The 14044-nt window shown below is 37.3% G+C and overlaps 1 protein-coding gene across 1 annotated transcript in view; it reads right to left on the reverse strand.

The window, feature by feature from the left end:
- LOC140246558 (uncharacterized) overlaps positions 1 to 7894 on the reverse strand; it is a 144840-nt gene extending 136946 nt beyond the window's left edge. The window contains exon 1 of the mRNA XM_072325901.1: positions 7640 to 7894. Coding sequence (XP_072182002.1) covers positions 7640 to 7894 — 255 coding nt within the window. The remainder of the gene's footprint in view (positions 1 to 7639) is intronic.
- Positions 7895 to 14044: the final 6150 nt, after the last annotated feature.

Raw genomic sequence — 14044 nt, forward strand, 5'->3', positions numbered from 1 at the left:
AGTGCGAAAAATGGAGAGACCAACTAAAAAGACAGAGCTTGTGGAATGTGGGCCCCTCTGGAAAAATAACATCAATGGGAAGATTAATTGAAGCATCATAAATACAAAAGGAAAAAAAAGAAAAGAAGAAGAAGAAGTCTGGAAGCCCACTGAGAATTAGATTCACAGATAAATACATTTACTTTCATAGACGCGAACAAACATAGAAAAAGACTAGACAACGAAGCAACTACTGAAGACAAGGATGTACGGGACAAAACGGAATGGACAAGACTAACAAACAGAAGACAAAACAGCAAACGAAAATGCACAACAGAGACAGCGATCTTCGACAGAAGCATGTCAAGAGAAACAGATGATAGTTGTGGAGGAAAAAAAGTGATATTGTAACGCCTGAAAGGAGAAAAGCAAGGAAATGAAGTTACGTATGAACAGGAGTAAGACAGAAATTCAAGTCTTTGACGCTTTCAGCGATAGCGTAGATGGCAGCAGACAAAAGAATACAATTTATTCTTCAAAGAGGAAAAAAAGTAATTAAGTCAGTATGTGAGAAAGAAGGCCAAATGGCTAGTTCAGTACTGAAGAGTCATACGATTGCAATAGAAAGGACTTCAGTCTCCTCTTGAAAGAATAATATAGATGGGGCGTTTTTTATATCATGATTCAAAGAATTCCAATAATTTGGGCCTATATAAAAAGTGTATTTTAGCAAGGATCGTGCGTAAAAGGGGTAAATGAAATTCATTGGAACGCCTAGTGGAATATTCATGAAATGATTGGTTTTTGAGGAACAGAGAATTAAAAATAGATGGAAGCAAATAGTTGCAATAATTGTACATAAATTGGCCTAAATTATACAAAAACAGATCTTTAATTTTTAAGAGCTTGCTAGAGGCAAACAACGTGTTTGTATGAGAACGTACAGGGGAATGGCAGATAACGCGGAGGGCTTTCTTTTGCAAGAGGGACACTTTTCAAGTAAATTCTAATGCGTGTTGCCCCAAACTAAAACTCCATAATTCAAATGAGGCAATATTAACGACGAATATAACATAAGTAATATTTTTGGTGGAATATGAAATTTCAATCTATTTATAACACCTATATTACGCGATATTATGTTACAAATATTATCAACATGTGATTTCCAGGAAAGTTTATCATCCACAATGACCCCCAAGAATATAATATTTGATACTCTTTGTAGATGAGAATCATCTGAAACTATATTTGTGTTTAAACTATCAACAGTATTACTAAAAATCATATATTTCGTTTTTTGAGCATTGAGTGATAACTTGTTAGCTCTGACCCAGTTTGTCACTTTATTCAATTCAATATTGATTTTGTGAACGAGAAAATCAACATCGTTATGGGCGAAAAATGCATTTGTATCATCTGCGAAATGAATAAAAGAGAGATCATCAGATACGCGACAAAGATCATTTATATAAATAATGAACAATAACGGCCCTAAAAGATTTCCATGTGGGACGCCACATTTAACTTCTCTGATAACTGAATCAATGTAACAAATTGTTTTCTATCGACTAAATAACTCTTGAACCACTCCAAGTCCTTCCCACGTATCCATAATGCGATAATTTATAAAGTAAAATGTCATGATTGATGGTGTCGAAGGCCTTGGAGAAGTCCAAGAAAATACTAACTAAATGAGAATGATTATCAATGGCATGAACTACTCTATCAACGAAATATAAAAGATCATGCGAAGTACTGTGTTTCTCACGAAAACCAAACTGAGAGTTCGTAAAAACTTCATGTACCTTCAAAAAATTGATCATTCTCTTATAAATAAGTTTTTCTAAAACCTTAGACAGTGAGGACAATAATGAAATTGGGCGATAATTGCTGACGACAATTTTATCGCCTTTCTTAAATATTGGTATTACTTTAGCCAATTTCATTTTATCGGGAAAGACACCGTTAAAGATTGACAAATTAAATATGTGAACAAGTGGATCAGCAATTGAGGAAATAACACCCTTATGTATAAAAAATATCTATCTCATCATAACCAGAACTTCGTTTGTTCTCAAAAGAGGAAACTATATCAATAATTTCAAATCTATTAGTCGGTGTAAAAAATATGGAATCAGAGTTGCGCTGGCCTAAAACTTCAGTAAAATGAGTTTCTGTTGCAGGAATATTTTGAGTATAATTTTCACCTATTTTTGAAAAATAGGAATTAAAGATATTTGCAATATGAAGAGAATCATTAATCAATTCATCATTCATTTTAATTTTGTCAATGTCAGAGTTTTTACTCGGAACATTCATGGCCTGTTTTAGAACTTTCCAAGTATTTTTCATATCAAACCTATATCTCGAGAATTGCTTAAAGTTATATCTTTTCTTTTCAGAACGTAAAATCATTGTCAAAGTATTTTTGGTATGATGTATATCTATTCTTCGATCGCTCAGTTTTTTTCCAACTTATATTTATAATACATACGATATTTCCTGTTAATTGAACGAAGGATTCATTTTGAGATCCAAGGTAACTTGGGTTTTTTTTTTTTGTAATCTGTTCTATCTTTTTTTTTTTTGGGAATTACATCATCTAAATGATGATTGAATATTTCCATAAAATTATGAAAAAATATATTGATATCATCGCTGCCAAACACTCCTGACCAGTCAGCATTCTCGAGAGCCACATCAAAACTAGCTAACTTTTCGGGTGAAACTCTACGACTAAACAAAGGAAATGAAGGAGGTTTAATATTAGATGATGTTTTAAGAGTAAAATAAGTCATTATTGGAAAATGATCAGTCATATCTGAAAGAATTATGAAAGAATCGGGGAGGGGTAGAATATTACAAAAAAGGTTATCAATGAGGGTGGCAGAACGATCTGTAATACGTGTGGGTTTAGAAATGAGCGGAAGAAAGGATGAGGATAGAAGTGTGTGAAGAAAATCACTAGAGATATTATCATGCTCAGACTTCAGCAAATCAATATTGAAATCGCCGAGTAAAAAGCAATCCTTATTTCGGAAAACGTGTGAATTTGCCAAATCTGAATAATAGGTTACAAAATCATTAGCGTTTGAATTAGGAGGTCTGTATACAATACCTGACATAAGATTTTTACATCCTTGGATGAGAATTTCTATAAACAAAGATTCAACCGTATCGTCCATTCTAGAATTATCTTGATGGACAATAGTTTCAAAGGAACATGATATGTACAATGCAACACCCCCACCATTCTTATCAGGCCTATTATTAACAAATAAATCGTAACCATCAATTGCAAAGGAATTTTCTGCATTAGAAGTTAACCATGTTTCACTAAATCCAATAATCGATAACGACTGACTTTCATCAGTACTTTAAATCATGTTTATTTAAACTCCTAATATTTAAGTGTAACAAAGAAAACGTATCCTCAGAGAAGTTATGAATCATATCTTTGTATTGATTTACTGTAATATAATTGCATAACATATTTTGAGTGAAATCATTACTAAAATCATGAGGCAATTCATTTGCTCCTGTATTCAAGGTATCGGTAACAAAATCATCATAAGGGGTGGTTCCTGTACTGGTTAGCCCACTAACTGGGTCAGAGTCTAACTTAGTGTTCCTAAACAATTCAAAAAAGTCATCATTCGATACGGAATAAAATGGAGTATTAAAAAAAAAATAGCCATGATTAAAGGTACGAGACGAGATTATAAAAGTCTGCGATGTCAACAAAACTAGGATGTCGTAAATAAGTGGATGATACAAGAAAATAACCAGTCGCCAGAAAGAGGCAAAACACTGGAGTATTCTACAAGTATATGGCGTCAAAATCACGATAAGCAGGAGATCGCTGAGGAGAAGAACGTAAAACGAGAAAGAGCAGAATAAGTTAAGTGAGAACGTTCAGAAGCATCGTCAGAGAAAGAATCAGCGCAACCTCCTCAGACAATGGTGCAACCCCCCAGCTAGCTGGATCACTGGAGTACAAAACAGGATGATAGATGATTAGAATGGATGCTTCCTTGACAATGCTTATACGCTGCTGCCATACCCATTTGTATGATAGCGTAATAATCTCTCGTATTGTGGAGCTCCACTGCTTCACGAGGTGCATCCGGGTACTATATACAATACTCGGGGAGTTATGACTAACAGTGCAACCGTATCAGCATGGTATGGTCCACCAACATAGTCTGGCCTGGGATAAGTTGGCCACAGTTTGGTCTTTATTTTTCACTAATGCGCTAAAAGGGTCCTTTACACAAGGGACGTTGTACTGTATTATTATCTGGGAAAAAAAAAAAGGATTTTGGACATGGGGAAAATTGAGGGATAGGGATACCTACGGACTTACGCTTGAAATGCAACCATACGGGGACTGTATGGTCCATAAACCCAGCTGCCACATATATATGAATTTACTATCAATAACAACTTAAACAAAACTGTTCATTGAGGCCCTATTCATTGTAGGACCCCCACAACATACATTTGATAACAATGAACAGCTACAATTACACAACAGCATTGTAATGCAATGTTTTTTATGGCACAATCTCATCATAGTCTAATGCAACAGTCTCAAGGAAGCATCCATTCTAATCATCTATCATCCTGTTTTGTACTCCAGTGATCCAGCTAGCTGGGGAGTTACACCATTGTCTGAGGAGGTTGCGCTGATTTTTTCCTTCACGTGAAGCTCTGTATGGGACTTGTACATCCACAGTGTGTCCGTCAGGCTACGTCCTTGCCTCCATTCACCAGGCTCCATGTTCCCACTCCCCCGTTGACGGTCGACAAGTCTGTTCTGCAACACTGAGTAGCTCGTTCGCATCTGGATCCTGTTGGCCAGGATGTCGAAGGTCTTCTACACCACCCGTCTCGCCGTAGACAGCCTGTAATTGAAGATCCTCTCTTCACGGGTGAGGTTCTTGAACTGTTCGGCTTCATGAGGTAGGTTCTGAGGGAGAACGCGTCATCACCAATAATGAAAAGGGCACATCTTGCTTGCCATTGGGAAGGGTTGGTTGGTGCCAGGCTCGGTCAAACTGTGTCTCAGACTCTCTACAAGTTCTTCAAACATGGCTGGTGGCATCCTCATGAAGTGATGGAATGCACGAAGAACTTCCTCAGCTCCACTATCAACTGATCATACAGTCCAAGGTATATTCTTCTCACGATCCATCCTCGGACCCACACAGTTCTTGGATATATCCTTCTTCTCCTTGCCTCTAAAATTTAATACCATCTAATGTGAACGGGTTGTGGTTCTCCTGTTGAATGAGTGCAACTATCATATATGGACTCTTTGATCATCATGGTGGAGAACAGTTGGTGTTGAAGACTAAGACCAGGGGTGATGAGGTCTGTAACCACCGCTGCTGGACTCATACTGAGATCCAGATGATTTTCTCCCCTTTTTATACAAAATATCAGTTGTCCGTTAGGTGTCCTTCTACATACTCTAACATACTTCAGACATCCTAAATAATATACTTCCTCATATCTGTTACAAACAAAGTCCATCTTTTCTTCGAGCAAATTCCAGGGATTGTCATTAGTGTTCTCTATAAAGACTAAAAATACAAAGCTGATCAAAAACGTAAGCATCTTTTACTTCCGTTTGTTTCTTTTGTTTTGTTTCATTTTTATTCCGTCCCGAACCTGATCGGGAGCTGACAATAAAGACTTGCTGATTCTCTGTCGGTCAAAAATTGGTTGTGTTCAAGCGATCTGAAGTAACTATTTCAGTGACACAGCCTTTTACATTGTAGAATGATCAGATGGTAACATGGTGGATGTGATGAAGACAATTCAGAATAATGTAATGAAACTTCAGTAAAGCCTTATATACACTTTCATTCTCGTAGAATATATTCTGCATTATCTTACCGCACGACATTTCGGAAACTTCACACAGGATTGATCAGCATTAATTAATAACGAGCAATCTTAATAGATCCAAGATTCGCAGTTATAAGCAGTCTACATCTACAAAAATAAGAAAAAAAAAGAAGCAGAAAACTGTGAAAACTAAGAGAATAATGATACCTCTTCTCCCTTCCCCTCCCCCTCCGTGTGACAGAGGCAGTGATATATAGTGTTGTGCTAAGTGTGAATAGGGCACAAAACGGCTTTCAAATGTTGTGATTTCCTAGCAAAGAGAGGTACATGGCTCAACTTATCCTATCCACTGGCTAATCTTGCCTGATTTTCCCCTAATACACGTATAGATAGAGCATTGCGTATGCATATATTAGCGCAGATATAGAAACGGTGCATAATAGGACAGAAATTTATCTTCCTTTCCGCGTTATAACATTATTATAGTGAGGACACATTTTTGGGAACTTCTATCTAACTGCTTGAGGCAGTGACCAGTTCCTAGTAATTATAGGCGTTGTTGTAAATGACTGTGACGCCTTCACTTTCGCAGGAGGAAAGGAACGTAAAGGAAGTTATTGTGGATGTCAAACATTCTGTTCACGGACTTTTCATGACTGGTTCAGTTCATATTGCCTATAACTTTGCATCGGACATAGAAATACTAAAGTGTAAAAAGAGCGAGTAGACACATAACGATTGATCCCATATGTAGGCTGACAGACTGACAGAAAGATAGGCGAAAACAATAGAACGGAAGGACAAAGGGGTACAGGGAAAATAGAAAGAAATAGACTGATAGATCAAGAGGTAGATAGATAGATAGATGGAATGAAAGAAACATAGAAACATCATAACAGTGATCAAGTAGATATGTTGATAGATAAATAGAAAGACAGATAGATGAATAGATACGTAATTAGTTTAATAAGATATTAAATCGTTGTTTTTTTTGTTTGTTTGTTTGTTTGTTTGTTTGTTTTGTATAATTGTACTAAAAACTATGTGTCGATATACTGTTTGTCATAAATGACATGTACATAATCATATCTGATGTAACGGAATTAAGCAGAAATAAATCAAATCAAATCAAATCAAACAAATCAAATCAAATCGAGAACATAACGTAACGGAATTAAGCAGAAATAAGCAGAAATAAGCAGAAATAAGCAGAAATAAGAAAAAAAAACAGAAATAAGCAGAAATAAGAAAAAAACATAATGTAACGGAATTAAGCAGAAATAAATCAAATCAAATCAAATCAAATCAAGTCGAGAACATAGCAATATTCGTAGACCGGTAGACAGCTACAGATACTCCATTCACTATACTTCAATATATCTTTTACATACTTGATTCCTACTTTTTATAACAAAATCCTGGGATTGCTCTTCTCTACTATGTCTAGCCGCTGAAGAGGTTGCTATAAAACCCAAAGCTGCACAAAATGAATCATTTGATTTCTTTTTTCGTTTCACCTGAACAAGCTGACGATCTGTAATACTTTGATTCTTCTTTCGGTTTGAGTGTTACTTATTGTATGCAAGCGATCCGCAGTTACAATGGCACACCATTTTTATAGCATAAACACGTGATAACATGGTGGATGATTGGCTGAAGACAATTCAGAATAATGTAAAGAAACTTAAACAAACCCGTGTATACTCTTCCATCATCTATGTGAAAATATCGCATAAAAGAGAAAACGAAGTCTACACACGCATAATCCGCCGTGTAAAGATGTAATAATCTCTCTGTTTACCTGCACAATCGATTTTCGCGGTATTGCCTTCTCTTTCTTCTTAAGTGATTTCACACGTCTTGGCATTCTGTAACAGTCATAGCCCCAACCGTACAGATCGAGGTCAGAAAGATCGCTGTCCAGCGAGCTATCGTCTGAACTATCGTCCCGGCCATTGCAGTAGTCGTAGTCGTAGTCTGCTTCCTGCGTCAGAGCCGATGTTGGTCGGGACGCTACTGTAATTGACGCCGTCTTCCAATTCGTGGCCGCTGCCATCGCGATTTCAATGTTAACTGATACTACTGTACGCTTGGAAATGAAATCTGTAGCAAAGGTCTAAAAGCCCCCTCACACCTGAGCGAATGTAGGGGGACGAAGGGGACGAATGGGAAAAACGCACGAAATGCGCGCGAATTCAACGATTTCAAATAAAATTGCCTTCAAATCATTCGATTACAAACTAAAGTCAAATATGATTAACGAACGGTAAGCGAAGGATAAATATGACATGCGAAGGATAACGATTTTTCGGTTCCCTTCTTTGAGTAAATTGCGACCGAAGGCGAGCGAAGGGTTGATATGACCCCATAAGACGAACGAACAATGAGCAATGATTTGATATGGCGTGCGATTGGAAACGAAGACAAAAGAATAGATCAGGCGTTCTCGTACGTGTGTGTGTGTGCTCCTCGGGGAGTATAGATTTCGTACAGATTTCAGTGCGGCCAGAGAAATCATCCACGCAACATTTACATTTAAAGGACGACAAAGATAAACAGTAAAATCAGCCGGAATATTCCAGCATTTTTGGCACTTATTTATTTATTTATTTATTTATTCATTTATTCAGTCTTTTTTCAACAGGGTAGCCCCATCAGTAGGCAGGTACTGTTCTTACTGGGGGCCCTGCACAAACAAACATTACAGTTGACAAAACAAAGACATATACATCAAATACAACACACTGTATGTGGACAAGTACAATTCTTCCACCGATTCCCCTACATACAGTCACACAATTACTATACACTGACAATTACACGCTTACTAGTCAAACAAGCAATAATAACATGGCGGACTTACGTATCTATCAAAACCAAACAATTAACCATAAATTTCATCAAAAATTAAAACTGTCACTGAAAGTGATAAATACCCCCACCAAAACGGAAAAAAATGAACCCAACCAGCAACCATCTTATTATATTCTTACTATGTATGACAAAATTATTAAAATAACAATATATTACTCAACATTAAATAAGTATATACTGCCCACTGACATTCACATATACAGCTGTTTATCTCTTGTCGAATGCTCAAAATATGAGAAAAATAAATACATCGGTAAGTTCTGTGATTGTCAGTAAAAACACTGTTGCCATAGTAACACAATATATAACATAAGAAAAATGATAATTCTACACAACTATGATATCATAGATCATATCATATCCCAAATTTCAAATCAATTACTCAAAAGCTAAAAAAAAAACCAATATTATTCTATAATTTTCATTTAAATTATATTGTTACCATGACAGCACACTTTTCAACTATAACATTACAAAAATTTTAAACATCTAAATCGTATAATAATCACATATGCCAAAATTTCAAACCAAATACTCAAAACTCATATGATGAGTTAACGAAATCCATAATTTTTTATATAATTTTCATTCAAAATTTACTGTTACCATGGCAACACACTGTTCAACTTTTAACCAGAAAGCCTATCTCATCTACTGGCAATTGAATGACCTTCAAAAGAAAGAAAGAAAAAAAGAGAAAAGAAAAGAAAAGAAAAACAAAACAAAACAAAACCTGTCACCACAACACATACTCTCCGACAACTAGAAAAGGTGGGTCTGCATTCCTACAAACTTGTACATACCATAAGAATCACATGTGTGTTGAACTTCAAGTCTAACGCTCAAAAAATAAGTGAGCTCGGAGAAAAAAATTCATTTTTTGAATGATCTTCAAATAAGAAAGTATACCATTACCAAAACAATATTGCTTATGAAAAAAAAGAAAGAAAGAGAACATATACCAAATTATCAAATGTATATGTATATGATAATCACCAATACAGCATCTTAATATTGCCGACTTTTCAGAAACTGAGTACAAAATGTTTGCTTTGTTTGTTCACTTGGAAAACTATTCCAAAGTATTGCACCATCAAAAGAAAATGCCTTTCTGTCACTTTCAGTTTTTACTTTGGGTACAAAACCTCTACTTTGAGCATTTCTCGTACTTTATCGATGTACACTCATGGCAGCTGAAAACATTCTCTGCAGATATACAGGGGCAGAATCATTCAGAATGTCAAACATAAGTTTTCCTTTCTGAAATTTCCATCTTTTCTCCATATATCTATCCATTTTAGACGTGTGAACATTTCATTCGTTGGGGTGCGAGTGTTTGTCTGCAAGACTATTCTTGCTGTTTGTTTGTGTTGCTTGATAAGAATATCCTTTATTCCTTGACTTGAGTTTGTCCACACACTTGAGCAGTAATCATAGTAAGGTAATATCAGAGCATTTGCTAATAGCTTAGCGCTCTCTACAGTCAAATACTTTCTTACTCTACGGAGCAAAGCTAGCCTGGAAGCAATTTTGGCAGATACCTGGGCAACATGTTCATTCCAGGTCAAGCGTTGATCCAACCAAACACCAAGATATTTGACCGTCTTCACATGTTCTATCGACACACTTTCAACTTGAATATCAATGTCTTCCATGATACCATTCACTCTCTGTGCGGTGCCGACTAAAAAAACTGTGTTTTTTCAGTGTTGAGTGTTAAACGATTTGAGTTCAACCATGACTCTACTCGCCTTAGATCATCATTCAATACAGTCTCTAATTCTTTGGGACTCCAAGCGCTATACATAATAGCAGTGTCATCTGCATACGGAACGATTTTGCTGTGTTTAACAACAGAGGGCAGGTCGTTAACAAAAAGCGTGAAGAGCAGGGGTCCTAAAATAGAACCCTGCGGTACTCCTGATTTGAGAACCAGTGTGTCAGATTTTTTTTTTCCTTGGATCATTGTACTTTGTTTCCGACCTATCAAATATGATTTGAACCATGATAGTGCGTTATCACCTACACCATATGTACGTAGTTTATGTAATAACAGGCCATGATCCACAGAGTCGAAAGCTTTCCTTATGTCTAGGAATACCAAACCTGTTAATTTCCCGCTATCCATATTCCTGAATACATAATCACTGACATAAATTAAAACTGTATTAGTTGAGTACCCTTTCCTGAAGCCTGATTGCAGTGGTGTTAACAGGTCGAGGTCAGCCAGATAATCATGCACCTGAGTGTGAACAGCTTTCTCCAGCACCTTCATTATTGTTGGAATAATTGAAATAGGACGATAGTCATTTACACTGTCCTTATCCCCTCCTTTGTGAATGGGGGTGTGTAGAGCCCACTAATGTCAAAATCGCCCACTAATGTCAAAACAACCACTAATGTCATAACACGTCGACGACAAATGTCAAAACAACCACTAATGTCATAACACGTCGACGACAAATGTCAGAACAACCACTAATGTCATAACACGTCGACGAGAAATGTCAGAACAACCACTAATGTCATAACATGTCGACGACAAATGTCAAAACAACCACTAATGTCATAACACGTCGACGACAAATGTCAAAATCGGATCAACCACTAATGTCATAACATAGTCCATGGGCCAAGAGGCGAAAAATTGGTTATTGGTACCATCTCAGGTGGCAATACCTTTTTGGTGTCATTTTGTTTGTTGGGCATAGATATGCCTATCAAGCTATGATAGCATTTCCAAATGAGTAGCTTAGTCCTAATAAATGAATTTTTAACCAATTTGGTCTCGTTTTTATATCCCTATACTTCTGAATCGAGGCTAACCGCTATAGAAACAAGAGCACGGTCTTCTGTATGTCCATGGAGCTCATGGTATGTCCACAGGTGTTCTGTTGTAAACGCGGTGCGCTTAGTATTTATTCAAGGCGGCGAAGGGAATATCCAAAGGGTGATGCTGCCCAGAGCTAAACGGGGTGCGTTTAGTCTTTATTCAAGACGGCGAAGGGAATATCCAAAGCCTATGATACAGTGTATATCCCTTTATCTAAAAAACAAACAAAAAAGCAATTCCTCGTGGATTTTGCCGTATTTTTGATTATTCATCATTTTCCGGTGAAAACGCTGAGGTGAAAACACTAATGCCACGCCAATGTAGCTTTATTTCCATCAAACAATGAACCGGTACACTACAATACGTAATAATAAATACTATTGTTCCGCAGCGCTTCCTGATCACTCTTCTGATGAAGACCTAGCCAATAACTTTGGGGAGTTCTTTGAGAACAAGATCAGCTCGATTGTTTCTTCTTTTGATGATTCTTCTCATGAATTCTCCTGTGTGCCTGCACAACCTGGGATTTCACCTGACTGCAATCTGTCAGAGTTTGATCCTGTTCCTGAAAGCCGAATGAAATCCCTCATTAAATCGCTATCCTCAAAGTCTTCCAGCTTGGATCCTATCCCCACATGGCTGGTAAAGGCATGTCTCGATGAACTTCTGCCTCTTATGACACAAATCATCAACCTCTCTCTTTCCTCAGGAGTGGTTCCTGAGCAGTTCAAGACAGCACATGTGGTACCTTTATTAAAGAAACCTGTTCTTGAACGGAATGATTTAAAGAACTACAGGCCTATCGCTAACTTACCATTTCTTAGTAAGGTCCTTGAGAAACTTGTTGCAGCTCAACTCAGGACTTATCTGGATGAAAACAGCTTGTTTCCACCTCATCATTCGGCTTATCGTCATTTTCATTCTACTGAAACTGCTCTGGTAAGAGTCCTTAATGATCTTCTGCTTGCTCTGGATAAGGGTCAGGAAGCTGTCGTCATTATTTTAGACTACTCCGCTGCGTTTGATACACTAGATCATCACAATCTCCTTCATCGTCTAGAGTCTGATTATGGTATCAAAGGAACTGTTCTCCATTGGATAGAATCTTATCTGGAGGGACGCAATCAGGAGATTCTTGTTAATGGCACTCGCTCCAGACCCTTTTACCCTTCCTTATGGGGTCCCTCAAGTATCAGTTGTAGGACCCCTGATGTATATCCTGTACACCGGTCCTTTGGGAAGACTTATCAACTCTCGTCATGGAATGCAACATGCAACCTACGCTGATGACACTCAAATATACCTCATCATGAGCTCATCAGATCATGAGGGGGCGATGCTCAGACTCTCCGCCTGCATCAATGATGTGAAGAGATGGTCATTTGAGCATAAGCTGAAGCTTAATGAGCTCAAAACTGAAATGCTTCATCTGTCATCCAAGTTCCGTAATACAGACCGCCTGCCATCTCTTAATTTTGAATCTGGAAGCATTTCTTCGTCAGAGCGTATTCGAGACCTCGGGGTTATTCTTGACAAGAACCTGACTCTTAATCACCAAATTAAAAGTATATGTCGATCCGCCTCATGGGGTGTATGCAAAATCGGAAACATAAGGCGATATCTCGATAAGTCATCCACGGAACAATTAGTCCATGCCTTCATCTCATCACATTTGGATTACTGTAATGATCTCCTTGCTGGTCTCCCGTACTCCAACATTGCACCCCTTCACCGAATACAAAACACTGCAGCCAGACTTGTCACTCGAACTAAAAAATCAGATCATATCAGCCCAATCTTACAGTCCCTTCACTGGCTACAGATCGAAGACAGAATCATCTTCAAAGTTCTCCTTCTCATTTTCAAAATCAACCACAACCTCGCACCACCCTACCTTCAAGATCTTGTTTCTCTCCGCTCTGCATCCACTTCCTCCACAACCAGACGTCTTCGTTCCGCCACCACTGCCAATCTTCAGTTATCCTCTGGACCTCGTACCAACACACGTTATGGTGATCGTGCCTTTTCCTCTCTTGCTCCTAAACTATGGAACAATCTTCCCGTCAGCATCCGACAAGCCAATACACTAGATTCATTTAAGTCAAACCTCAAAACATATCACTTTAGGAAGTGTTATCTGTGTCGGTAGTGTACTAGTATTTGTACAATGTTGTTGTCATATATATGATTGTTGCTGTACTATTATGTGGATTGCTTATTGTTTTCTTCTTCACTCGTTCTCTATCTTTGTTTTTTCCCCAGCGCTTAGAAATATGATATTAAGCGCTTTATAAATGCTATGTATTATTATTATTATTATTATTATTGTAAATGAGCAGAGTGATTTTTGTTTAAAACTGATCTATTTGTTGAGAGGGTAGTATAAAAACAGTGTAGATAATTCCTTTTATTAGTAACTTTAGATATGATAACGGTACATTGTTTTGTTTTGTTGGTTTTTTTTTTTTTTGCAGTGTTCACCAGAACTGATATTGTTGT

This window comes from Diadema setosum, chromosome 3 (assembly GCF_964275005.1).
Source record: "Diadema setosum chromosome 3, eeDiaSeto1, whole genome shotgun sequence".
In the NCBI taxonomy this organism is placed as follows: domain Eukaryota; kingdom Metazoa; phylum Echinodermata; class Echinoidea; order Diadematoida; family Diadematidae; genus Diadema; species Diadema setosum.